A 25,963-nucleotide genomic window follows, 5' to 3' on the forward strand; every position below is an offset into this window, starting at 1 on the left:
CAAGGCGATTCTACTAAATAATGTAAGGAGTAAGTCTCTCCAGCTATCCACCTGACAAGAAGTATGATGCAACAGCTCCCCTACTGAATAAAGGTGATTTATAGAGGCCATATGCTGGATTTCAAGGTAATGGAAAGAATCCACCGCCCAGCATAAAGGAAACAAATCTCCCCACAAAGCCTGTACCTCCGGCAATGATGGTAATGCCTCCAATTTACTGAGATTCAAGCTGAATCTGTAAAAGTCACCATATTCACGCATCATTTCCATCAAAGCAGCCAAAGATCACCTAGGGTCCGTAATGTGGAGAAAATGATCATCTGCAAAAGCGGCCACCTTACAACAGAAATCCCCAGTGAACACCCCCTGAATGTCAGGATTCATGTGAATATCAAGTAAAAGAGGGTCCAATGACAAGATAAATAGGAGCAGAGACAAAGGGCACACCTGTCTAATCCTATAGAGATCTTAAACAAGATTGACAACCATTCACCAAGAGAAATGCCGCCAATGACGCATAAAGCACCCATATAGCCGACACAAAATGTCCCTCAAAGCCATATCTTTGAAGAGTCGCATGTAAATCCCATCGTACTCTATCAAATGCTTTTTCTGTGTCAAAACTGATAAGCACTGAATACATACAGGCCCGTGAACGAGATGCCAAGGAAGTCAATATTTTCTGAATGTTCTTTTCCGCAGACCTCCCCTTCATAAACCCTACCTGGGCCTCATGAATAACATCCAGAAGCACTCGGGCTAACCAGCAGGCTAGAACCTTCACCAGCAATTTTACTTAAAAACTGAGCAATGATATAGGTTGGTAAGATTCTAGTCTTGAGGAACACCATCCCGGCTTCTGGAGGACAATAATCTGAGCCGCATTCAGGTGTTTCGGCATAGCTTCTGCATTAATCATGACATTAAACATGTTAGTGATCGAGAAAACAATATCCACTCATAAGCTTATAGAATTCAGCACGGAGCCCATCCACACCGGGAGTTTTCAAAGTGGGGCTGTGTCTTATGGTGGAATCCACCTCTTCTTTCATCACCGGGGCTTTCAAGAGACCCAAGTGGTGAGACATCAACTGAGGCAGATCTAGTGTGTCTTAGTTCACCCAGCAAACCCAACTCGGGTAGTGAAGTATATAAAGTAGCGTAATAATCGTGGACCGCCTGACAAATCTCCGCATATTGGGTAACATGACGTGTACTATCAAGCTGAAGAGATAATATTTTCTGTCTGCTCTCTTTATGAGATATCAGCCGGGCTAAAGGTGGCCACACTTGTTCTCATACTCAAAGTTTATATGGGCCATAGACTTAACCGTGCGTTGGGGAAGCTTCTCATTAAGGGTGACCTGAACTGCAAGTACAGCTTGCCTGTTAGTCCCGGTAGGATGGAGTCCATACGTTGGGTAAAGGGCAACCAATTGCATTGACAAGCGTAAAATGTTGCGATCCCTAGCTTTCTGAGCCTGGCTTACATAATTTATAATGTGACCACGAAGAGCCACCTTGGCAGCTTCCCAGTACAAAACCGGGTAAACGGTATAATTACTGTTATAGTAACATAGTAGATGACAGCAGATAAAGACCCGAATGGTCCATCCAGTCTACCCAACCTGATTCAATTTAAATTTTAAAATTTTTTTTCTTAGCTATTTCTGGGCAAGAATCCAAAGCTCTACCCGGTACTGTGCTTGGGTTCCAACTGCTGAAATCTCTGTTAAAACCTACTCCAGCCCATCTACACCCTCAAAGCCAGTGAAGCCCTCCCCAGCCCATCCCCCACCAAACGGCAATACACAGACACAGACCGTGCAAGTCTGCCCAGTACTGGCCTTAGTTTAATATTATTTTCTGATTCTAGATCCTTTGTGTTCATCCCACGCTTCTTTGAACTCAGTCACAGTTTTACTCTCCACCACCTCTCTCAGGAGCGCATTCCAGGCATCCACCACCCTCTCCGTAAAGTAGAATTTCCTAACATTGCCTTTGAATCTACCACCCCTCAACCTCAAATTATGTCCTCTGGTTTTACCATTTTCCTTTCTCTGGAAAAGATTTTGTTCTACGTTAATACCCTTCAAGTATTTGAACGTCTGAATCATATCTCCCCTGTCAGCAAGCTACTAGAGAGTCATAAAACATCGGATCCTGGGTAAGCCATAAAAGGTAAGTCTACCAGAAACTCCGGTTTACCTATCAGAAGGGACCCACTCCATCATCACCCACGCATAATCTGAAATCTATCTCTGCATGCACAACATGAGAAAAAAGGGTCTGAGAAAGCAGCAGATAGTCAATTTGAGATTGTGTTGAATGTGCTCTGGACACATGAGTAATGTCCTTTAACAAGGGATGCAGGATCCGTCACACATCCATTAAATCCAATAACTGACACAGGGCCAGAAGACCTTCAGCCTCTGGAGGAAGCCTGTCTGAGATTGGAGTCTATCTATCCAAAGAATGTACCCATGCCACAATGAAGTCGTCCCCTACCAACATCGGAACCTGACTGTGAAGGGAAAGAACAGCGTACCAACGTTGATAAAACTTTCTATCATAGATATTAGGGGCATAAATACTGCCCAATAAGACTTTATGACCTGCAATGTGTGTCATACAAAAAACATATTGACCCTCCAGATCCACTGCCAGCGTAGTAAGTTGGTCAGCCACCTCCTTCCAAACAAGGATCACAACTCAATACTTTTTCCCCAATCCTGCTGCAGTATTGCAAGTGCCCACCCATCCTCGTTGCAATTTAGATTGCTCTACAGGGGTAAGGCACGTCTCCTGAATCATCACAACATCCACTTCTAAGCCATTGAGGGTTCATAAAATTTTTGTACACTTCACAGGGGAATTGACACCCCCAACAATACAGGTTACCACCCTAACCATATATAGAGGTCTATATATATTGTTGGAATTTTCTGAAGCATAGCTGTTGTGGGCAAAATTCAGGAACCCGGAGGCTGATTACCCAGGGTCTAGCAGCCGTGTTCTGCCAGAGCCCAACCCTATGAACCCTCTCAACCCAAAAGGGGTCCAAAGACTCCAACAGTCCCAGCAAGGTAGGGATCTAGTGCGCAAAGAAAGATCTAGGTTCCAAGTCTGGCAGAGACTCAGGGAGCCCCACAAACCGAAGGGTTCTATTCTCTAAATCCTCAATCTTTTCCTTTAGGACCTCCAAGCTTCAACTGTTGTTGCTGGGCAGACTCAACTCCACCCATGCGGTCTTCCACTTTGCCGACCCACTGTTGAAAATGTTCTAGGTTCCCTTGAAATTTCCCTTGAAGTTTCTCTAATTTTGCGTTGATCGGCTGAAGTATTTTGTCCAGGATAGATTCAAGAGCAGCTGTTACTTCAGCAGTGATCTCTATCACCCACGTGGATGCAATTGAGGGGCCCCCGGGCTCAGGGCAGCCATCATCTTGTCTTCCACCACTCGGCTCTGCTCCCTTTCCCTTCATATCGTCTTTGCTGCCATAAGTCGCTCTCAAACTGCAGCAATACACTACCCGCGGTGCTATTATCTCCACATTGCTGAATAAGGTCTTTTGAAGGGGTCAAAAGTTGTCAAAATTGGGTATTTTCAGGCGGATGGCAGGAGAGACAATTTTCACCATCCTCTCCTGATCATAGTGTCGCATGACCTCTGCAAATTTTAATTGGGACTGAGAATTCTTAAGCCTTCCCACATCTGGTATTGTACCCTTGAAGCAGCTCAAGAGTGGATGAAATGTGGACTACATCTGATTGTTTTAGTAAAGAGTTCATTTAATCTGTTTTCTATTGCATAGTTGCTATACTCTTTGCTATTCTCCTAGGCTCTCAATCACTCATTTTATTTATTCCATTTGAAGTATCATCTTCAAAATGATAAGCCTTTCCTATCAACCTTTCTGCAATGTCAATTACAAAAAATAATTAAATGTAACTGAGAACATATCACCAAGGTACTCTATAGGTAAACGTATTTCTTCTAGGGATCAGTTCTACCATTATTCTATGATTAACTAGTTTGTAGCCCAGTTTATGACCTGAGGTCCATCTTCTGGCTGTTGTGCTAATACAGTTCCAATATACTTAATCATGCAATATACTTTTAGATGAAATTCACCTCTTCTCCATAATTTCCAGAGTTAGATGTAGTAATTCCCGTTTGCTTTTTTCTCTTCTTTTGATCATTTCCAGAATGGTTACTGCCCGACTCAAATCACGCCGTAACTTCAACATCTTTTCATAAGAGGCTTCATCATTCTTCCGATTCTGCATTAAGCATAAAGAGACAAATTTTTAAAATCAAGAAACAACTTTTTAAAAGCAAGAAACCTTAATGTTTTAAAGAATTTTCCCAATTGGTTAACAATGAAGGCCAGATCTCAATCTGATTTGGAAAATGTACTCCAATATAAATCGAGGTAACCTTTTTTCCCTCAAAAAGGAGGAAAAAAGATTGACTAATATAAACCATGGAGTGTTATAGTTAAGTGCCATGCCTCGCACCCAGCCCTCCTTTCCTCCCTTTCCTTCCTTCCTACCCAGCCCCCAATGCCCAGTACAGGACTGCCTGAAGTCCTGGTAGTTCAGCAGTGAGCTCGGACAGGAGCGATCCTTCCTGCATCCTATCCCAGCCGATACTAAACCATCCTCCTCCCTCCCTGACCCCTGTCGTCACTCCGTACTTGAGTGCAATGCTCTGCAGTGTATTGCCATTGCCCACCCGGTGCTCCACGTAGCTCTCAGCCAGAGGTACAGTCACGCTAGCCGTACTGCTGTAGGAGCGTGTCTTGGTGCAGCCAGGCTCTGGGAGAGCTCAGTCTCTGACTCGGACCCTGAGCCCGAGAAGACGGGAGAGTTGAAGCGGCCTGGCCCACCCTCAGCCTGTAATAGCGGTGAGTCGTCCACCATCTCCCCCGCTACCAGGAGGTGTGTGTGTGTTATATTTGCTCCATAAGACACACCCTTATTTCCACCTACTTTTTGGGGGGGGAAAAAGTGCATCTTATGGAGTGAAAAATATGGTATATTTTGAGTATAAACGGTACTACAATTTATACATTTTATCAAAACTCTGTTTAAAATATAAAGGAATAGATCAATGTTACAAACTTAGATGATGAACTAAAATGCCAATCATCATTTGAACAATTATAGGCAAGCATGATTGAATCATGCTATCATATTATATTAAAATGACCCGTTAAGATCAGGTAACTTGCTTAAGAACATTTATAGACTACCAAGCAGCAATAAACTTATGATGGCTTACAATAAAATAAAGGGAAAATCAATGGAGAAAGCATGCATAAAATATCTCATAGCTTTCCAACTCCTTTGTGTGCATGTATGGAGGGGCTTATTTTATCTGTGCTGCTTATGTGCGCATACGTGTGTGCTATCCATGTCTCTAGCCTAGAGGAAACAGAGAAGAGGGGGTATGCTTCCTTTGGTTTTAAAAATGAGTAATAAAATAAACTGTTAATGCATCTACATATCAGATATCACTGTCAGACTTCAAAGGATTATTTTACAGTTGAACCACAGGGTGCCATTATCCAAAAGCAACTGAGACAGCCATATTTCCTCACCACAAGCAATATCCTGTCTTCCTGTTTGTTCAAACAGAATATGGCAACTTGATAGTCCTCATCCACACTGACAATTTGGTTCCAGAGTGTTTTGAAATGTGTAGAGCACTGCAAATTGATCGGATTCTCATGAGACTAGACTCCCTGTCTAGATGAGCTCCTAGTCTAGAATCGAGGTATCTGTGGTGAGGAGGAGGCTGGAAGAGTAGACCAAGAGAGAGGTTGTATGGAAGCATTGTGATAAACCCATAGCCATCATGGGGTTTGTCCCAAGGAAAATTAGGAGTGTCACTAAGCCCCGATGCAAAAAAGCTGACCAGGTCCTGGACCTGAACCCTGAGATAACCGACTACCTCTTTAGTGGTGAAGAAGATCTTGAGAATGGCAAGCAGTCCTAATAATCGACTGCCCAATTATATGCATGTGCCTTTAAGGCAGAAACCAGCAAAGAACAGGGAGTTTGAGCTCATGCCGCCTGCTAGAGAGCCTAGATCCAGCCCCCTGCCCAGGATGAGAGGGCGGGGTTTTCACCAGCAAAAAGAGAGGATCATGTGACATGAATAGGGAAGATGAGAAGGAGAGTCGGGGAGAGAGCAGTTGCTCTCTCCGAGCCAAGCATGTCCCAGGAGTTCAGACTGAATCATGGAAGAGGTTCTTCCTTCCTCAGCTGTGTTCACCCGAGGGTTTTGAGGCCATGGATATACAGGAGAACCTGACAAAAGCTGAGAACTTACCAGAGAAAATGGAGCTAAACTAAACAGTGTGAGGGTTTGTTGTTTGTTTTTTTTTTTGGGGGGGTGGCTTTGTTTTGTTTTATTGGTGCCTCTGTTTTGGCTGTATGAAGATAGAAACATAGAATATGACGGCAGAAAAGGGCCATCGGCCCAACATGTCTGCCCACTCAAAGAACCCTCCCCCCTAAGCACTTTCTCGAAGTGAACCCACATGTTTATCCCATTTTTTCTTAAAATCGAGCACGTTGCTGGCCTCAACTACCTGAAGTGGAAGATCATTCCAACGATCAACCACCCTTTCGGTGAAGAAATACTTCCTAATGTCACCATGAAATCTCCCACCCTTGATTTTTAACGGATGCCCTCTTGTTGCCTTAGGACCTGTAAGGAAAAAGATATCTTCTTCCATCTCAATACGGCCAGTAACATATTTGAACATCTCTATCATGTCTCCCCTCTCTCTGCGTTTCTCGAGAGAGTATACCTGCAACTTACCTAGATGGTCTTCATATGGGAGATCCTTGAGTCCTGAGACCATCCTAGTGGCCATTCGCTGAACCGACTCCATTCTCAGCACATCCTTTTGATAATGTGGCCTCCAAAATTGAACACAATATTCCAGATGAAGTCTCACCATGGCCCTGTACAGTGGCATTATAACTTCAGGCTTTCGGATGCAACCCAGCATTTGTCTAGCCTAGGATGAAGCTTTCTCCACTTGATTGGCAGTCTTCATATCTTCACTAATGATTACTCCTAGGTCCCGCTCTGCCACAGTTCTTGTTAAGGTCTCACCATTCAGGGTGTAAGGCCTGCATGGGTTTCCACTGCCAAGGTGCATAACCTTACACTTTTTAGCATTAAAACTCAGTTGCCATGTTGTGGACCATTGTTCCAGTAAAAGTAGGTCCTGCGTCATAGTTTCAGGCACGGTGCCCTTGCCCACTACGTTGCACAATTTAGCATCATCAGCAAATAATGCAATTTTACCTCGAAGTAATGTAATGTAATGTAATTTATTTCTTATATACCGCTACATCTGTTAGGTTCTAAGCGGTTTGAAGAAAATATACATTAAGATTATAAATGAGAAGTAAGAAGGTACTTAAAAAATTCCCTTACTGTCCCGAAGGCTCACAATCTAACTAAAGTACCTTAGGCAGGTCCCATACAAAGATATTAAATAAGACTGGACCCAAGACTGAGCCCTGCGGCACTCCGCTGATCGCTTCTGACGTTTCAGAGAGAGTACCATTTACCATCACCCTTTGAAGTCTGCCACTGAGCCAGTCTTTAACCCATGCAGTCAATGTTTCTCCTAGTGTTGTTTTCTTATGCTGGACTTTTACTTATCTGAGATTTTGCACTGTTGTGTTTTGGAAACTTTTCCTGCCCTGGTGAACTAAAATACTTTGCAATGATTGAGGAATGAGAAGGGTATAAGCAAATGTTTGTATGAGAAGATCCTGGCTACCGTTTGCTTAAGATTGCAGTGCTCCATTCAACTGCGCCAGCTGCTGTTTCCCCGGAGACAATGGAAAGTGAGCTGTGCCTACTCACAGTACAATTAACCCTAAACACTGCTGCAGTTTTGGTTTTGTTTCTCTATTTAAAAACACTTTTTACCTGGTTCATTTTGATGCCTTTACGATTAAGAGTAAAAATAATTAAGCACAGAACTGTGAAGGAAGTTCCCCTGTTCTGCATGGAAGTTTACCACAGCGTTCTGAGACAAGAGCCTAGCCTGAATAATCTGGCTGGAGGGGGGGGGGGGGGTGTTGTGTGTATTTCCCAAGACACAAATTGGCAGAGACTAGCGTTTCTCCTCTGCCTTGCTGTAGCTAAGCCTCAGGGCACAATACTGCACAGAAGCACTTAATGATATTGGAAAAGAAATCCTGTTTGATTTTTGTGCTGAAGGTTTCTTTTGTGCCATCATTACTTTTCCTTATTGTAGATTTTCCTTTGACTGTTTCTTAAGGATCTTGCAGGCAACATTCATGTTAAGATCCTACTCTCACACTGTTTTGCATCACCCTGCATATCTGTTTGTCAGACTAATGTCTTTTCCCACCAGGTATGTGATTTGGATCATAATGCCTGGCTGGTGGCCCTGTTCCAGACCCTGACACAAGGGGGAGAAATCCATAATCCTCTGCTTATTGATATAATACATGGCAACCTGTTCTAATTCAGAGAGAATTTGGTTCAATAGCCAATCTCTTAAAGCCTTTAAACGTTCCAGATTGCCTGTATCTCTAAGACATTGATCTGAAGCTCAGTCTCCTGAGTGGACCAGGTTCCCCACTCCAGAGTGGATGCATTTGTAGTCAACACCTTCTGAGGTAGAAAAGTTTTGGAATAGGAATCCTAGAACCAAATTGGATCGAATCGCCACCAAAGGAGTGACTGGGTTAAATCTGGGATTAACTGATGACATCCATAAAGTTCCACTTGGCCAAACACCACTGAGAAGCCAGAGTTCATTGGGCATGAGATAGAAGCAGCATGACACAAGTCTTTAAATATATATCGCAAAATGCCTTTTGGTTCAAAGCGGTTACAGAAAAGTAGGTACAACAAAGAAGAAGAAAAAATGTTAACATTAAAAATGAATAGAACCATTTGTATATAGCAGGAATGTCCAATTCGAACAGGTTGTGATCTACTTTTTCCGGCCAAAAGTGCCGGTGATCTACCACCATGAAAATTAAGTTTCAAATTAGTTTCAAATAAAATTTTAACCCAATAAAGTTGGAGGACTCCTCCCCCCCCCCCCCCATTTTTAATGAACCTTTTGTCATTTACTTGGATGTGATCAGCTGTTAAGTAAATTAAGCAAAAACAAAACAGAGACAAAGAAAGATTCAGTAAGAACTGCGAGGGGAAATGGAAAGTACATTTTTTCTTAAAGTTTTATTGAGTAATAACTTTCTTTAACTTTTATTGAGTAATCTGTGTTAAATTTAGGTTGAGTATTGATCCAGGCTGATCTTGCACAATCTAATATTTCGTTCTTGCTCATTAGTGAGACGTCTGAGCCTGCATTTCATCCACCAGCTTTCTGAAGTTGGGTGAATATTGCGTGAGGGCCAGTCTCAGGGAATCCTGGAGATGTTCATCTGTCATGTTAAAACATGGTGTACTCTTGTCATTTTCAGATGGGAAAATGCAGATTCACACAAATAAGTTGAACCAAAACAGGAGTACAGCTTCACTGCATCTTCTCAAGTTGGGAAATCTGTCTCTAGGCACTAGCTTCCAAAACGATTCTTGCTCAGCACGGGTCTTAAGAAAAATATAATTTTTAAGGGTTAATACTTTGTTTTCAAGAGATGGCTTGTTTAATGAGTAATTTTTACTGATAGCAGCTGCAGTTTCTTTAATGTCCACATCTACTTTGAATGGGTATGACAAGTATTCCACAACAATTTTTGGGAAGTCACAGAATCTTTTTTCGAATTCCTGGATAACAGAACAGATTTCTGTCACATACTTCTCGTTCTGAAAAACAAAATTTGGATATTGTCCCAGATGGTCCTGCGTATTAGAAAAATGATAAAAAGTGTTGTTTGCAAGGTCAGTCATCATTAGCTCAAATTTGCTCTTGTAGATTGAAATTGTACACATTATCTCGCCAATGCATTTGTTTTTACCTTGTAGTTCAAGGTTCATATCACTTAGTTAACCTGTAAAGTCAGCGAGAAATGCCAGATCACATAACCACTCCTCATCTTCCAACTCTGCTTGGTCATCTCCCATCTTCTTCAATAAACTTCTTATTTCATTTAGCACATCACAAAATCTTTGCAGAAATTTGTGCCTACTTAGCCACCTTACATCTGTGTGCAAAATGATTTCCGCTGTCCTTTCATAAGAGTAAGAGTGAAAAGACATCTTTGAAGTGATCTTCCATGAACTGAATTTACAATTTTGAAAGTGATGTCCATGATAGTCTTTATATTGAGTCTCTTGATTGCCAAAACTTGCTGGTGAATGATGCAGTGGTAAGAAAGGAAATCTGGGAAGTCGTCATGCTGTCTACAGAGGGCTATGAAACCCTTAACCTCACCTGTCACTGCTCTTGCTCCATCTTTAGTGATGGAAACAAGTCTATGCAATGGAAGATTACACTGTCACAAAATAATAGAAAAAACTGAGTATTTCCTGACCGGTAGTTCTCCCTTTTAAAGAAATCATTCCAAATAGTTCTTCTTTAACACTGAAGTCTTCAAAAACCATCTGGATAAAGACTAGTAACTGGGCTATGTCTCACATCCAGTTGGAGTGAGAAAACAACACAATCTGAAACATCCTCCAACAATTGTTCAGTTGTGTCTCCATACATCTTTTCTATTCACCACACAACGGTGTTTCTTGACAATTGTACATCTTGAATAGAAGCTATGATCTCTTTCTTATTTTTAAATCCTTCAAAAACATTGTCAACTGCTTCAAGAAAACAATCTTTTACAAATTCCCCTTCAGTGAAAGGTTTGCATTTCTTTGCGATCAGGTTGCTGACCTTGAAGGATACTATGGTTGCATTGACCGAATGTGACCATGGCTTCGCCATCACCTGTTGCTGAGTAGCCAAGTTCTTTGAGCTTCAGTTTACGAATTTCACTTTTGGGTGGAAAATCAGCATCAAACTTATTCTCTCACCCATCATCCAAAAATGTCAAATGAAAAAAACTTTATGACAACCTAATAGCCTCCAAAGCAGCTAAACTGGACAGACAAATCACCAATCTGTTATCTTCGACTACAAACTACAAAACCTTCAAGAGAGATATTAAAACCATACTCTTCAAAAAACACATTAAAACCTATCCAGCACGACCAATCCCAACCCAACATTCTCTATATCCTTAGTACTCTCTAATATTCTTCTATCTACCAAACGTTATCTAAAACCCCATAATTCACCCTATTCTTATCTCCTAAAGATCTCTACTTCCCGTTGTTAACTCATTACCCGTTTTATTACCTTAAAAATTTTATGTCATCGCTTATTCTATTCCTTCAAATTTTGAATGTAATTCTTGTTTTAGTTTGGATGTAATCCGCCTTGAACCGCAAGGTAATGGCGGAACAGAAATCACTAATGTAATGTAATGTAATGCTATGCAGAGCCTTATGACGTTCCAGATTACCCTTTTTGGGCAAAGATACTGGGACGTTACAAATTAGACAACAACACTTGTCTTTCACCATGGTGAAGAAGTAGTCCATTTTCCATTCATCATGAAAGTGATAGGTTTTGCTCTTCTTTAGAACACTCTTCGTTATACTGGGGTGGCTGGATGTAAAAAGGCCAAATCTGCTAAGTTAGTATAAATACTGGCTGAATCTGGTCCAAAACTGTCACTGTCCCAAAGTATTAAAGATCAACAGGAACTGAAGACCTCTGGAAGATATGCAATACAAGGACTGGAGATGCCAAAACCACACATGCAGTTCTAAAAGTAAAAATAAGAATTCATCATACTTGCACCAATAATCAAATACCACCAAACAATCATCAAAAAACTCAAATCCAGCAAACCAGATAAAATTAAATACCGTTAAACAAGTTCAAATGCCACCACATGCAATTTAATAAATTCTGCACACAGTGTAGAATCAATGCAAAGGCAAGGCTAAATAAAATTGCAGAGGCAAGCAAAAGTCACAGTGGTTTGAACCAATTCAAAGGTAAGGCACATGCAAGTTAGAACAAAATTGGAACAGTCCGCCAAAATCACGAAATTCTTGACACTTTGTTGTGTCTGCCCGAAAACATTTAATGAAAGCGAACTATAAAGCGACCAATGACTGGTACACAACACGACATGACTGATACAGTAAGTGTATTCAGGTAAAGCCTAGGCAAAACACACTTCTAAGGGGTGTTGGGGCGGGGGCAGGAATGGGTGATTCTGAGAGGCAGAAGACCAGGTATGACGCCGGGCCTGTGGCATATCGTCACGGGGTGTGGGCAGCAGCCCCCTGGGGTACCCACAAACTATTGGCACATAAACAAGTGCCCCCAATACACTTGCAGGCAAGATTCCCGCAGGCAGGGGAAAAAAGACAGGCAAAAGATCAGCAGCAGCAGCAAGCCCTCGGCAGACGACCTGCAGGCACAAGATCTCTCCTAGCAATGGGGTGAGCTGCTGGAGAGATGGAGCCAAGTGGGGCTGGCGAATTACCTCTGACCCCTCGCTGGGGAATTCCCTCTGCCATGTCATTGATAATGTCATCAGTAAAGCGGCACACAGAAGGCCCGGCGAGAAGGCCACAAAGCAGCCTGTTTAGAGTGCTGCTGGTCCGACGCTGCTCTGCAGGAAGGTATTTATGGTCGCAGTCTGCGGGGTTTGGATGGAGGGTCAGTGGGGGTTCGGCTGCGCAGCAGCAGGTGCTCAAGGGTTCTGCTGTACAGGGGGATGGGAAGGAAGGATAGAAGCTGGGCAAGGATTCTGCTGCATAGGGGGATGGGAGGGAAGGATAGAAGCTGGGCAAGGATTCTGCTGCACAGAGGGATGGGAGGGAGGGAAGGATAGAAGCTGGACAAGGGTTCTGCTGCCCAGGGGAATGGGAGGGAGAGAAGGATAGAAGCTGGACAAGGGTTCTGCTGCCCAGGGGGATGGGAGGGAGGGATAGAACTATACTAAACTAAAACTTAACCTTATATACCAAGTCTTCAACCAAAGGAAGCTTGACGCGGTTAACAATAAATTTAAAAAAATAAGGTAAACTGAATATAAGTTAGTTTTCAAAATGTTTAGCGAATAAAAAAGTTTTTAGAAGTTTACGGAAGAGTTGGAATGAACTGGGACACCTCAAAATTAAGGGAAGTTCATTCCATAGTTGGGGAAATTTAAATGCCAGAAAGCTGCTAAAATTCTTAACTCCTTGAATTCCTTTCCTAGAAGGAAGAGAAAGTTTAAATCGATGAATGCCTCTCGCATATGAAAATCTATAAATATTCCATAGCAGAGGAACAAGAGGATTAAAGATACCATGTAAAATCTTAAAAACAATAAACACTTAAACTGAATTCTAAAATAAACCAGAAGCCAATAGAGAGAGAAAATCAAAGGAGTCACATGGTTGAATTTGCTCTTTCTATAGATCAACTTTGCGGCGGTATTCTTAATCAATTGTAGTCTTTGAAGGCAGTTCTTAGTGATGCCAAGATAAATGGTGTTACAATAATCTAACCGGGATAATATAATAGATTGGACCAAAACAGAAAAATGACATTGATGGAAAAGAGATATGACCTTCCTCAACATTCGTAAGCTGAAAAAACATTTATTAACCAGAGTTTATTTGATCCTTAAAAGTAAGAGAAGAATCAAAAAGCATTCCCAAAATCTTAGAGAACTCAATTTCTAGGGAGGCTCCAGAATCCAAAAGTACAGTGGAAGGAAGATGATCCAATTTTGAGCCTAACCACAGAAGTTTAGTTTTAGCTGCATTTAGCTTCATCTGGACAGACAGCCCAAGTTTGAAGTTTAGGGATACAGTGATTTATTTAAAAAGTTAAATTGGTAATATTTGGGTCAATCTCAAGCAGTATAAAAATATCATCCACATAAGTAAAAAGCGTTTTCCATGCTGACAGCTTATAAATATTCAAAGTTGTCATATAAAGATTGAACAAAATTGGGGAAAGCGGAGAGCCCTAGGGAACTCCGAAAAAAGGTTGGCAGGAATTAGAAATATTACCATCAATATTAACTGAATAAGATCGAGACAATAAAAATTTAGAAAACCAAACAAGAACAACCTGATTAAGACAGATATCTGAAAGTAATTGGAGCAAAATGTCTTGATGTACTACATCAAACGCCACGGACAAATCAAACTGAAGCAAAATTGAGCATTTATTTTGAAGTCGTAGTTATTGGATTTTAGAAAGAAGAGAGATCAATAAAGTTTTGGTACTAAAATTAGAACGAACCCCATATTGAAAAGGTTGAAGTAATGAAAATTTCTCCAGATAATTAGTAAGTTGACCCTCTATAGTTGATTCTAACAACTTTGTCAATAATGGTATATTAGCAAGGGTTCTGCTGCACAGGGGAATGGGGAGGGAGGGAAGGATAGAAGTTGGGCAAGGGTTCTGCTGCATAAGAGCTTGGAGGGAGCGAGAGAGGGAAGGATAGAATCTGGCCAAGGGTTCTGCTGCCCAGGGGAATGGAAGGGAAGGATAGAAGCTGGGCAAGAGTTCTGCTGCACAGGGAGATGGGAGGGAGGGATCGGAGGGAAGGATAGAAATTAGGCAAGGGTTCTGCTGCACGGAGAGATGGGAGGGAAGGATAGTAGCTGGGCAAGGGTTCTGCTGCACAGGGAGATGGGAGGGATAAAAAGATGCTGCAGAGGGAAGGCACAAGGGGATGGGTGAGAGGGGATGAAAGATGTTGCACATGTGGGGGAGAGAAAGGAAAGAGGAAGAATTGGGGTGAAGGAGAGGAAGGGAGAGATGATTATGTACATGAAAAAACTAAGCCCTATCCAAAAATAAGACCAAGTGCCTTTTTTGGGCCCCAAATGAATATAAGACACTTGCCTTATTTTTAGGGAAACACGGTAGTATTGAGGCACATAGAGTTTCCCTATCTGTGCCAGACTGGGATCACAATTTGAGCTAAAGTGCCTGAGGAGAAATGGTATGAACTTCATATAAAGGAAAGATAAATAAAACAGGAAGAAAATCATTTCAGATCACAGCCTATACCAAAAGGCAGGAGAGCAAAATACCTATACAGTGCAAGTAAAATAATAGATCAAAATAAGAAAATGGATAAACATAAGAAAAAATAATACAAAGATTCAGCGTAACCTAGCAAAATAAACTAAACTCTGAAAAGATAAAAAATAATTCCAGTCTAAGGAAATTAAAAAAAATAAAATAAAAAATCTAGCTCAGCCCTAATCCAAATAGAGCGTAATAACCATTTCTACTCCATGCAAGGTTGGCGGACCAGCGAAGCATCCATGACCTGCTGGTTGCTCTGAACCTGAGTGGCAATGATAACTAAAACATCTACCTGTACTGTGCCAAGTGGGACTGAGCTTGTGCACTCAAATAATTCTCTTAATTGACACTGGAGCTCCTTCCTTTAATGTGTTCTTAACTAGTTAATCATCCAAGTAGGAAAACGTATATCTGTGTAGCAATGCTGCAACTACAGCTAGACACTTTAGCCCGAATTCTGTATAAGACGCCCAGTCTCAGAAGCCGACGGGCGTCCTATACAGAATCACGCCTAAAATGAACCCAATTCTTTAATCGATGTCTATGTTAAGACGACGATTAGAGAATCGGGTTGTAAATAGACACAGCCGCTGAGCTTATCGCGGCAAGGGATCTCCCTGCCATGATAAGTTAGTGCCCCCCGAACGTAAACGGCATCCCACAATGCACTAGGAAGGGTTAGGCCAACCTCATTCAGACGGAGGCGGGCCTGCTGGACAAAAGACCTGTTTGGCCTTGCTACAAGGTTAAAGGGAGGGTCCGGGGGGGGGGGGGGGAGTTCTGGCAGAAGGGACTGGGCATCCTTCCTGCCACATTCATTCGCGATAAGTTCAGCATCCACGTCTACTTACAATGTAGGCTATCATTTTGCTGACCTACATTGTACGTGTCTCCCGCTGGCCTAGGGAGACGCATATGGCCACCTAGGTTCGCTTAAGGCTATGTTTGAGCTTGTCGTTGGTAACCTTTTCACAAATGATTGAGCAATTATACATTAGCTGTTACTAGCTTTGTGAACAAGCCATGGCACTTCCCCTGAAGCCTGTTTAGAGTGTAAACGGATTTGGCCTCCATCGGGTTTAAAAGATAAGTGCTCGTTAGAACTTGAATGTTTTGAATTCAGTGCTGTTAATGGTTATATTTTAATGGTTACCAGCTCTCTTTTCTCTATCAAGTATGAGAGAATTTGTATTTCAAATTGATTAAAAATATACAATCATCAAAAAAATAAATTATTATAAAAGTATTAAAAATATTAAATTAAATAAATTATTGAGTCTAAACAGAGGTTTTGACCTATGATAATACCCCAAACCCTAAATTGGTGTCTTCTATTGACTGGACTCCGAGGATTCTTTGAGGTCTTTTCTCCTCTGTTTTGATATCATAGTGCATCATAGAGTGTTAGTGTTCTATATTATTTGTATATCCAAGGATCAATTATTTTGAACACTGAATAGTGTTCTCCACTGATCTCATTATGTTCGGGCCAAGCCACGCCTAGCCTTAGGTGAGCTTAGGCGGGCTTGCAGACTTCCCTAGGCTCCCAAAGGCGCCTCCAATGTAGGTGGCCTACCACGAGAGCTTTTTTTTTCTAAAAACATGTGTCCCGATTGGCTGGTTCGACAGCAGTAGGACACCTACTGTTGCCTACAATCGGGATGCCGTTTATAGAATCCGGGCTTTGTGAATACTCTGCGACTGAACACGATACTGGCAGTGTTGTTTCCTTACTCAAAATTGGCTGGTTAGATATCAGAAGGACACCTACCACTGCCTACCATCATGACGTCGTTTATAGAATCGAAGCTTTGTAAATACTCTGCGACTGGACACGATATTGGCAGTGGTGTTGCCTTACTCGAAATCTGAGATACCTCCTGTGACTGAGATGCACCTCAATACAGGGATGAGCAACCTCTATGTCCAAAGAATATAGTGAATAGTTTTCCTCCATCATGGGGAAATGGGTGCCCAGAAAATCATTCTTAACTTTTCTCAGACCAGACATATGCTCAGGGCTCTTAGCTCTGGCACAAGTACTTGGAATAGAATTGTCCATTTGAGCCTCAGTTCTTGTAAATGCAGGCAGTGAGGAGGAAAACTGGCATATCTTTCATGGAGAGAGGGGTCCTCTTGTAGATAAAGCGCTGCCCCTGCATTAAGCATGCAAGTGTTGGTGCCCAACAAGGCAGATCTCCCTTTGGAGCTAAGAGGAACGTGTTAATCTTCTTCCCTCATGGGAAAAAGAAAAGATGGGAAGAAAAGTTTTGCTTTACTGGCTGCTAAGGGACCATCGGACTTCCATCTGCAGCATGCTGCTATGGCTCAATTATCAATTTCGATAAGTTCTAGTTTTTCCTCAGAAGTTTTCCCATTTTCAGGGGGTTCAACTCTTCTCCACACAGCTGGCTATGGATTGATTAAAATTAGGCATTATGAAAGAGGAGAATGCTAAGAAGCTGACTTGTCTTGGAATGCTGACTGAATTCAGACAAGTGGGAAAATTTCAGAAGATAGTATAATTGTTAACATGGTTAAAATGCCAACTGCTGTTTCTTTAAATTATTCTGTGTCTAACTTTTTTAAACCTGCAGGAGCCCTCTCTGAGAAATGTTATTTTAGCAATTAATACAGCAGAAAAATCACTGCAGGATAATTTGCTAAATTTAAGTTTACTGAGGACACAGTTTCTAAGCTTCTGGATCAAGTCTCAAAAGAAAATTTTAGTTGGAAAATGTTTAGAGAAAGTTGAACAACAGATTTTATCTTATCAAACAGCCTCAGTGGTGATAGTTTCACCTTGCTTCTTCAAGCAGAAGCTCTTGAAAATTAGTTATGGGCTTGTAATATAAGATTATTGAATTTTCCATGGGCTTGTAATATAAGGTTGTCAAATTTTCCTTGCACCCATTTTCTATCACCAAATATATTTAAAAGGTTTTGCAAACACCTGAAGATTCTGCTGTAACTAATATTAGTTTTATATCTAATCTTGTTAGAGTGCAAAATAAGAAAAAAAGATGCAAATGATGCATTGAAACCACCCGATAGCTTAGACATTTCTCAATTTCTTAAGTCTTCCCAGGAGCTAATAACTAAGAGAGCTACATTGCTGGTGTCTTTTTTGTTAGAGGAATATAGGAATAAAGTATTGAAAGCTTATTTTTCAAAGAAAAATGTTCCATTTTATGGACAAACAATTATGATACTCCTGGATGTTGTCACACCAAATGGTGACGTTGAAAGGCCTTTCCTCAGCTGAAACCAAAAGTCTTGCCTTTGGGGGCCTCCTTTTTTTCTTAAATTTCTGTATAAATACCTGGTGATTGAGAATAAAGCACAGTTACTTACCGTAACAGGTGTTATCCAGGGACAGCAGGCAGCTATTCTCACATATGGGTGATGTCATCGACGAAGCCTGGATCCTGACGCCTCACAAGCAGACTTATTTGAAGAAACTCGAAGTTTCAAGTTGCCCGCACCGCGCATGCGCAAGTGCAACTCCCACCCAGCGCAGGGCGCGTCTCCTCAGTTCAGATAGCTAGCAGAGAAAGCCAACCAGGGGAGGTGGTTGGGTTGTGAGAATAGCTGCCTGCTGTCCCTGGATAACACCTGTTATGGTAAGTAACTATGCTTTATCCCAGGACAAGCAGGTAGGTATTCTCACATATGGGTGACCTCCAAGCTAACCAGAATGGGATGGTGGGAGTGCTGACAATTTAGAAGAATAAATTTTGTAATACTGTTTGGCCAAACTGTCCATCCCGTCTGGAGAAAGTATCCAGACAATAGTGAGAAGTGAAGGTATGAACAGAGGACCAAGTAGCAGCCTTACAAATTTCCTCAATAGGTGTAGATCTGAGGAAAGCTTTATGGGCTGTGACTTTCCTCCATAAATACATTACTAGATGAGCATGCTCCACTACAAACTAAAATAATTTCAGCACGAAGAATTTAAAACCCATGGTACACAGCTGACCTTGCACTTATGAAAAAACAACTTAGATCCATAGAACGTAAATGGAGGAAAAATAAAACACATGAAAACGCTCAACTATTTAAAGAACACTCAAAATCATATAAATTAAAAATTAATCAAACAAAAGCAAAATTCTACTCAGGAAAAATACTAAAAGCCAAAAATCCATCAGTACTTTACGCATTACTAAACTCATTAACAAACACAAAAAAGCAGCAAATACAAGCTCACAATTCATTACCGACAGCTCAAGATCTTGCAGATCATTTTATTGAAAAAATTAAAAACATTAGGAAATCTTTTACAAAACAGCAACCCATTATTGAACATGATCATCCTATCACAAATTTATCATATTCAACATGTTCCCACTTTAACCTACCTAGCCTTAAAGAATTAGAATCCATATTAAAATCTATTAATATTAAGAGTTCAAAAGCAGACTTAATTCCTCCATTTATTCTAAAAAAATATTTTGAAATCTTTGGTCCCTTCGTTCTAAAATTAATAAATGAAAGTTTAATACAAAGTACTATGCCTAAACTCTGGAAATCTTCTGTTATTCGTCCCATTATTAAAGATCGTAAGATCAGTTCGGAAAAAATTTCTAACTATAGGCCAATAGCAAATCTTCCTTTCATGGCAAAATTGACAGAAAAGATTGTTTTCAATCAAATCTCTGAATTTATTGAAAAAACCAATGTTCTTCAACCGAACCAAACAGGATTCCGACAGCATCATAGTACTGAGCATTCATTGATTGGAATGACTTCTTCAATACATTACTTTTTGGACCATCACCAATCGGTTTTACTAATTTCTATCGACCTTTCTGCTGCCTTTGACACCATAGATCACCATCTTCTATTAGACAGACTTCATTCAATCGGCATTATCGACCAAGTATTATCTTGGTTCGAATCTTACTTTACTGATCGTACATCCACTGTTGCATTTAATAATTCAAATTCTAAAAGCTCATTAACTTCTCATGGTATTCCGCAAGGATCTATTCTTTCTCCCTTACTTTTCAATATCTTTCTTGCACCCTTGATGATTGTCTGCCAATCTATAGGTTTCCATGTATTCGCATATGCTGATGATATTCAACTTTTGCACCCTTTGGATCCCAACAACTCTTTGGATATCATAGCAATTAACAATAAACTTGAACAAATCCATCAATGGTTAGATATAAATAGGTTGGCCCTTAATATTGAAAAAACAAAAACGATGCTTTTCCCATGGAAAGAAACTCCTAAACTTATTGCCCCTATCACTATAAAAAATATTCCCTTGCAATTAGTTAATACCATTAAAATCCTTGGAGTTATATTTGACAGTAAATTAACTTTTCATGAACATATTGGTAGTATCGTCAAATCATCATTCTATAGACTCCGTCAAATTCGCTCCCTTTCACAATATCTTTGTTCTAAATCACTAAATATCCTTATCCACTCCTTAGTAATCTCTAAAATCGATTACTGCAATGCACTTTTTAAAGGAATTGCACAAAATGAAATAAAACGGCTTCAAATCATACAAAATACTTCCATTAAACTTATAAAAGACAAAAAAATTTGATCACGTAACACCACTTCTCAAGAATGCTCATTGGCTTCCGGTATCGCATAGAATAACATATAAAATATGCCTACTCACCTTTAAAGCAATGCTTTTTAAAACACCTGCATTCATTTTTAAATCACTGATCCCTTACTCCACAAATAGAATATTGCGGTCAAACGAACAGCATTTACTGACAATTCCGTCTCTTAAGATCATTAATACCAGAAGACAATTTATCTTCTCTGTTACTGCTCCACAAATCTGGAACTCCCTGCCAATTTATTTAAGAGAAGAACATAATATTGATAAATTTAAGACCAATTTAAAAACATTCCTTTTCAAAGACGCTTTTGATCAATAAGTCTTACTCTTGAATTCATTAATGCTGTATTTGACTATTCATTTTAATTCCCAACCTTGTGTTTTTGCCTGACCTCCTTTTCTATAATATTTTGTAGTTCAAATCCCCTTTTCCTCTTACTCTTGTTTTGCTAAGTTTGTGTATAGTCTAGTTTATTTTAATGGTTATGTTTAAATTAATGTTTTATTTTTTAATATTGTAATTTTAATTGTTTCTTTTTATGTATGTTCATCGCTTTGAAGTAAGATTAAGCGATTAATCAAAAATTTTAATAAACTTGAAACTTGAAGGGGTAATCCAGCATGGGCATAGCAGAATGAGATACAAGCCGCCATCCAGTTGGAGATGGTACGCTTAGAAATAGAATGGCCCAACTTATTTGGATCGAAGGAAACAAAAGTTGAGGAGCAGTTCTGTGTGGTTTGGTGCGTTCCAAGTAGAAGGCCAAAGCACGTTTACAGTCTAGAGTATGAAGAGCTGATTCTCCAAGATGAGAATGAGGCTTTGGAAAAAACACTGGAAGAACAATGGATTGGTTGAGATGAAATTCCGAGACCACTTTGGGGAGGAATTTAGGATGAGTATGGAGAACCACTTTGTCATGATGGAACACCGTGAATGGTGGGTCAGCAACTAAAGCTTGCAGCTCACTGACTCGTCGAGCAGAAGTGAGGGCTATGAGAAACACCACTTTCCAAGTGAGATACTTCAGATGAACCTTATCGATTGGTTCAAATAGAGGCTTCATTAGTTGAGTAAGGACAACATTGAGGTCCCAAACCACAGGAGGGGGTTTGAAAGGAGGTTTGACATTGAAAAGTCCTTTCATGAATCTGGAAACCACCGGATGAGCAGAGAGGGGTTTCCTTTCAATAGGCTGATGGAAAGCCGCAATTGCAATGAGATGGACTCGGATAGATGTAGACTTGAGGCCAGAAATGGATAAGTGCAAAAGATAGTACAAAATAGAAGATAAGGAGGAATGCTGAGGCTCCTTATGACGAGAAAAACACCATGTAGAAAATCTAGTCCATTTTTGGAGATAGCATTGTCTAGTGGTAAGAACATAAGCAATGCCTCCACTGGGTCAGACCCGAGGTCCATCGTGCCCAGCAGTCCGCTCACGCGGCAGCCCAACAGGTCCAGGACCTGCGCAGTAGCCCCCTATCTATACCCCTCTATCCCTTTTTCCAGCTTTCTAGAAGCCCCTAAAAAGTCTCTTGAGAAAACTGAAGAGGGGTTATGCTGAGAAGTACCAAGCTGTCAGGTGTAGAGACTGCAGGTTGGGATGAAGCAGAGATCCTTGACTCTGTGTAAGCAGAGAAGGAAAAACTGGTAGAAGGTATGGCTCCCTGCTGCTGAGTTGAAGTAGAAGGGAGTACCAAGTTTGTCTCCGCCACCGAGGAGCGATTAGAATCATGGTGGCATGATCGTTCTTCAACTTGACCAGAGTCTTGAGAATGAGAGGGAATGGAGGGAATGCATAGAGGAAGAGATTCTTCCATTCCAGAAGAAAAGCATCTGCCTCGAGGCGATGAGGAAAGTATATCCTGGAGCAGAATTGAGGCAGTCTGTAGTTGTGGGGAGCCGCAAAGAGGCGTTCCCCACTGTGAAAAAATGTGATAAAGAGGCGAAGAATGGAGTGTCCATTCATGAGGTTGCAGAAGACGACTCAAGTTGTCCGCCAAGCAATTCTTTGCCCCTTGAATGTAGTCAGCTTTGAGGAAGGTATTGTGGCGGATTGCCCAGTCCCAAACCTTCAGAGCTTCTTGACAAAGGGAGGCAGACCCTGTCCCTCCCTGTTTGTTGACATAATACATGGCGACTTGGTTGTCTATCCGAATGAGGACTACTTTGTCGTGAAGCAGATGTTGAAAAGCATGGAGAGCTTTGAGGATCGCTCTGAGTTCCAACAGATTAATATGACACTGACGATCCGTACTGGTCCAGAGGCCTTGAGTACGGAGACCATCGAGATGAGCGCCCCAAGCGTAGATCGAAGAGTCTGTCGTGAGGACCTTCTGATGAGGGGGTGTTTAAAAAAAGCAAGCCTCTGGAAAGATTGGAAGAGAGCATCCACCAACGGAGAGACTGCTTCAAAGGAGTGACTGTGATGTGTCGAGAAAGTGGGTCGCAAACCTGCGTCCATTAAGATGCCAGGGTCCACTAAGGAATACTGAGGTGAAGACTGGCAAAAGGAGTCACGTGTACTGTGGAGGATATGTGACCTAGGAGTACCATCATGTGTCTCGCTGAGATGGAAAATCAGGAAAACACTGTATGACAGAGTTGAAGAAGAGCTTCCAGACATTGCTGTGGAAGGAATGCTCTGAGTTGGACAGTGTCCAGAACAGCTCCAATGAATTGTAGAATCTGTGAGGGTTGAAGCTGAGATTTGGGAAAATTGATCTCAAATCCCAAACTTTGTAGGAACCAGGTAGTCTTTTGGTTCGCTACAATAACCCCTTGAGACATGGAATCTTTGATGAGCCAGTCGTCGAGGTAGGGAAACATCTGAAAACCATGGTTCCTTAGAGCTGCTGCTACCACTACCACTACCAGGCACTTGGAGAACACTCTGGGAGACGAGGCCAGGCTGAATGGTAGTACTCTTTATTGATAATGCAGATTCCCCACCCAAAATCTGAGGTACTGACGGGAGGCTGGATGAATTGGGATATGAGTGTAGGCCTCCTTGAGATCCAGAGAGCATAACCAGTCGTTCTGCTCGAGAAGGGGATAAAGTGATGCCAGGGACAACATTCAAAATTTTTCTTTGACTAGAAATTTGTTGAGAGCCCTGAGGTCCAGAATGGGTCGTAGATCGCCCGTCTTCTTCGGAACAAGGAAGAAACGGGAGTAAAACCCCTTGTTCTGCTGCTCCAAGGGGACTGGTTCGATGGCATGGAGACAAAGCAGAACTTGAGCTTCCTGTAGAAGGGCGGTCTGGGAAGGATTGGAAAGATACTCTCTTGGAGGAAGGTCTGGAGGAACCTGAGTGAAATGAAGAGAGTATCCTTCCCTGATGATGGTAAATACCCAGAGGTCGGACGTAATTGTCGTCCATCGATGGTAAAAAAGATGGAGACGACTTCTTATAGGGGAAAAAGAAGGTAGAGTCAGAACGGTGGAGGTTATGCTCTGTTTTAAACAGTCAAAAAGGCTGAGAAGCCTAAGGTGCAGCAGAAGGCTGAGGTTTTTGTTGCTTCTGAGGCTGCTGTTTTTAAAGAGAAGGGCGAGTATAAGGAGCCGGCTTCAAAGCAAAACGCCGTTGATAGATAAGAGCAGGGTATGTAGGTTTAGCAGGAGCTGGTTTTGGCTTGGGTCTGACAATAGACGCAAAGAATTTTTCATGATCAGACAATTTCTTGGTGGGTGGCTCGATAGATTCATCAATGAGGTCATTGCCCTCACAAGTAATATTAGATTAAGCGGTCTTGAAGATTAAGGTCCATGTCAAATGGTACGAAGCCAGGCAAGATGACGCATAGCTACAGAGCAAGCAGCTGCTCGAGCAAACAACTCGAAGGCATCATAAGATGACTGGAGGAGATGCAAACATAGTTGAGATAAAAAAGCAAGGACTTCTTGAAATTCAAAATGCATTTGAGTATCCAAATAATTCAAGAACTTTGTTAGTAGAGAAATGAGGAACTCAAAATAAGTAATGAAATGAAAATTATAATTGAGGACTTTAGAGGACATCATAGCATTCTGGTAGATGCGACGTCCAAACTTGTCCATACTTTTTCCTTCCCTGCCAAGAGGAACAGTGGCATAAACCTTCGAAGGATGTGACCTCTTCAAGGAGGAATCGACAAGCAGGGTTGATGAGATAACTGTGAGTTGTCAAACCCTTTGTGATGCACAGTTTTATACCTAGAGTCCAACTTTCCTGGAACAGTTGGTATGGTATAAGGTGTTTCTAGGCATCAACCAAAAGTCTGATTCAAAAGCTTATGAAGAGGAAGCTTAAGTGACTCTGCCGGAGGTTGAGGGAGATGCATGGCTTCGAGATACTCCATAGAGTATTTAGAGCCAGTGTCTAATTGAAGATCCAAGTCCACAGCCATCTGACGAAGGAAAGATGAGAAAAATAGCTGATCCGCCAATGCTTTGCCTCGAGAAGGACTCGAGGACGTCGAGGCAGCTTGAGTCGAAGATGAAGCCTCGGCAGGAAAAAAGGCATCAAAAGAACATGGTGACTTGGACGAGGCAATCAAAACCGGGACATCCTCGAGGTCCGGCATTGGAGACCTCGAACGAGGAGTCGATGGTCTAGTCAAAGTTGGGGTAGATCAAGGCTTAGTTGAAGAAGGTCGTTCTTTAGAAGAAGAACTATGCCTGGATGAAGGCCTCGATTGTCGGTGAGAACTGTGCTTGGAATCAGATCTCGAGGATCGAGGAGACTTCCCTTCAGAGACAGAAGCAGCCGATGCTATCAAAGAATGGATAGGACTGGAGGCTGTAGACTGAAGCTCCAGAGGCTTGATGGAGGATCCTCGATGCACTCCCAAAGACTCTGCTCCTTGTATAGAGTGTGAGGATTCCTGCCGAGGCACTCGCAAAGAATCTGCTCCTTGCTTCACGTGCTTGGATACCAGACCAGACACTCACAGAGACTCTGCTCCTTGCAAAGAGTGTGTAAGCTCAGACTGAGGCAAAGGAAGCAGACTCGTGGGAGTCTGCTGAATGCCCAGGCTGGATAAGAGGAAGCAGTTTTGGTCCCATATTTGTAAGAAACTGAATAAACTGCTTCTCTAAAGAAGCCGGCAAGGATGGATCCGCGTCTGAAACCGGACCACCTGCTTTGGCTGGAGGTTCCTTCGAGGTAGTGTGAGTGTGCTTCGACCTGGGAGTCTTAGGCACTTTAATCACTACTGGTGGAACCGACTGCTGAGCTATCTGACCCGAGGAAACAGGGGAAGATACAGCAGATGTCGTCGAAGAAAGAGCCTC

At 41.7% G+C, this 25,963-nt stretch overlaps 1 protein-coding gene across 6 annotated transcripts in view; it reads right to left on the reverse strand.

Annotated features, from left to right (window-relative positions):
- EPC1 (enhancer of polycomb homolog 1) overlaps nt 1–25,963 on the reverse strand; it is a 387,306-nt gene that overhangs the window by 202,435 nt on the left and 158,908 nt on the right. For all 6 annotated transcript variants that reach the window (XR_004538164.1, XR_004538165.1, XM_033931500.1 and 3 more), the window contains one exon: nt 4,136–4,284. Coding sequence is in view for 4 of the 6 variants with exons in the window: in XM_033931500.1 (XP_033787391.1) it covers nt 4,136–4,284 (149 nt within the window). In the remaining 2 variants the exon portion in view is untranslated. The remainder of the gene's footprint in view (nt 1–4,135; nt 4,285–25,963) is intronic.

This window comes from Geotrypetes seraphini, chromosome 2, assembly GCF_902459505.1.
Source record: "Geotrypetes seraphini chromosome 2, aGeoSer1.1, whole genome shotgun sequence".
In the NCBI taxonomy this organism is placed as follows: Eukaryota; Metazoa; Chordata; class Amphibia; order Gymnophiona; family Dermophiidae; genus Geotrypetes; species Geotrypetes seraphini.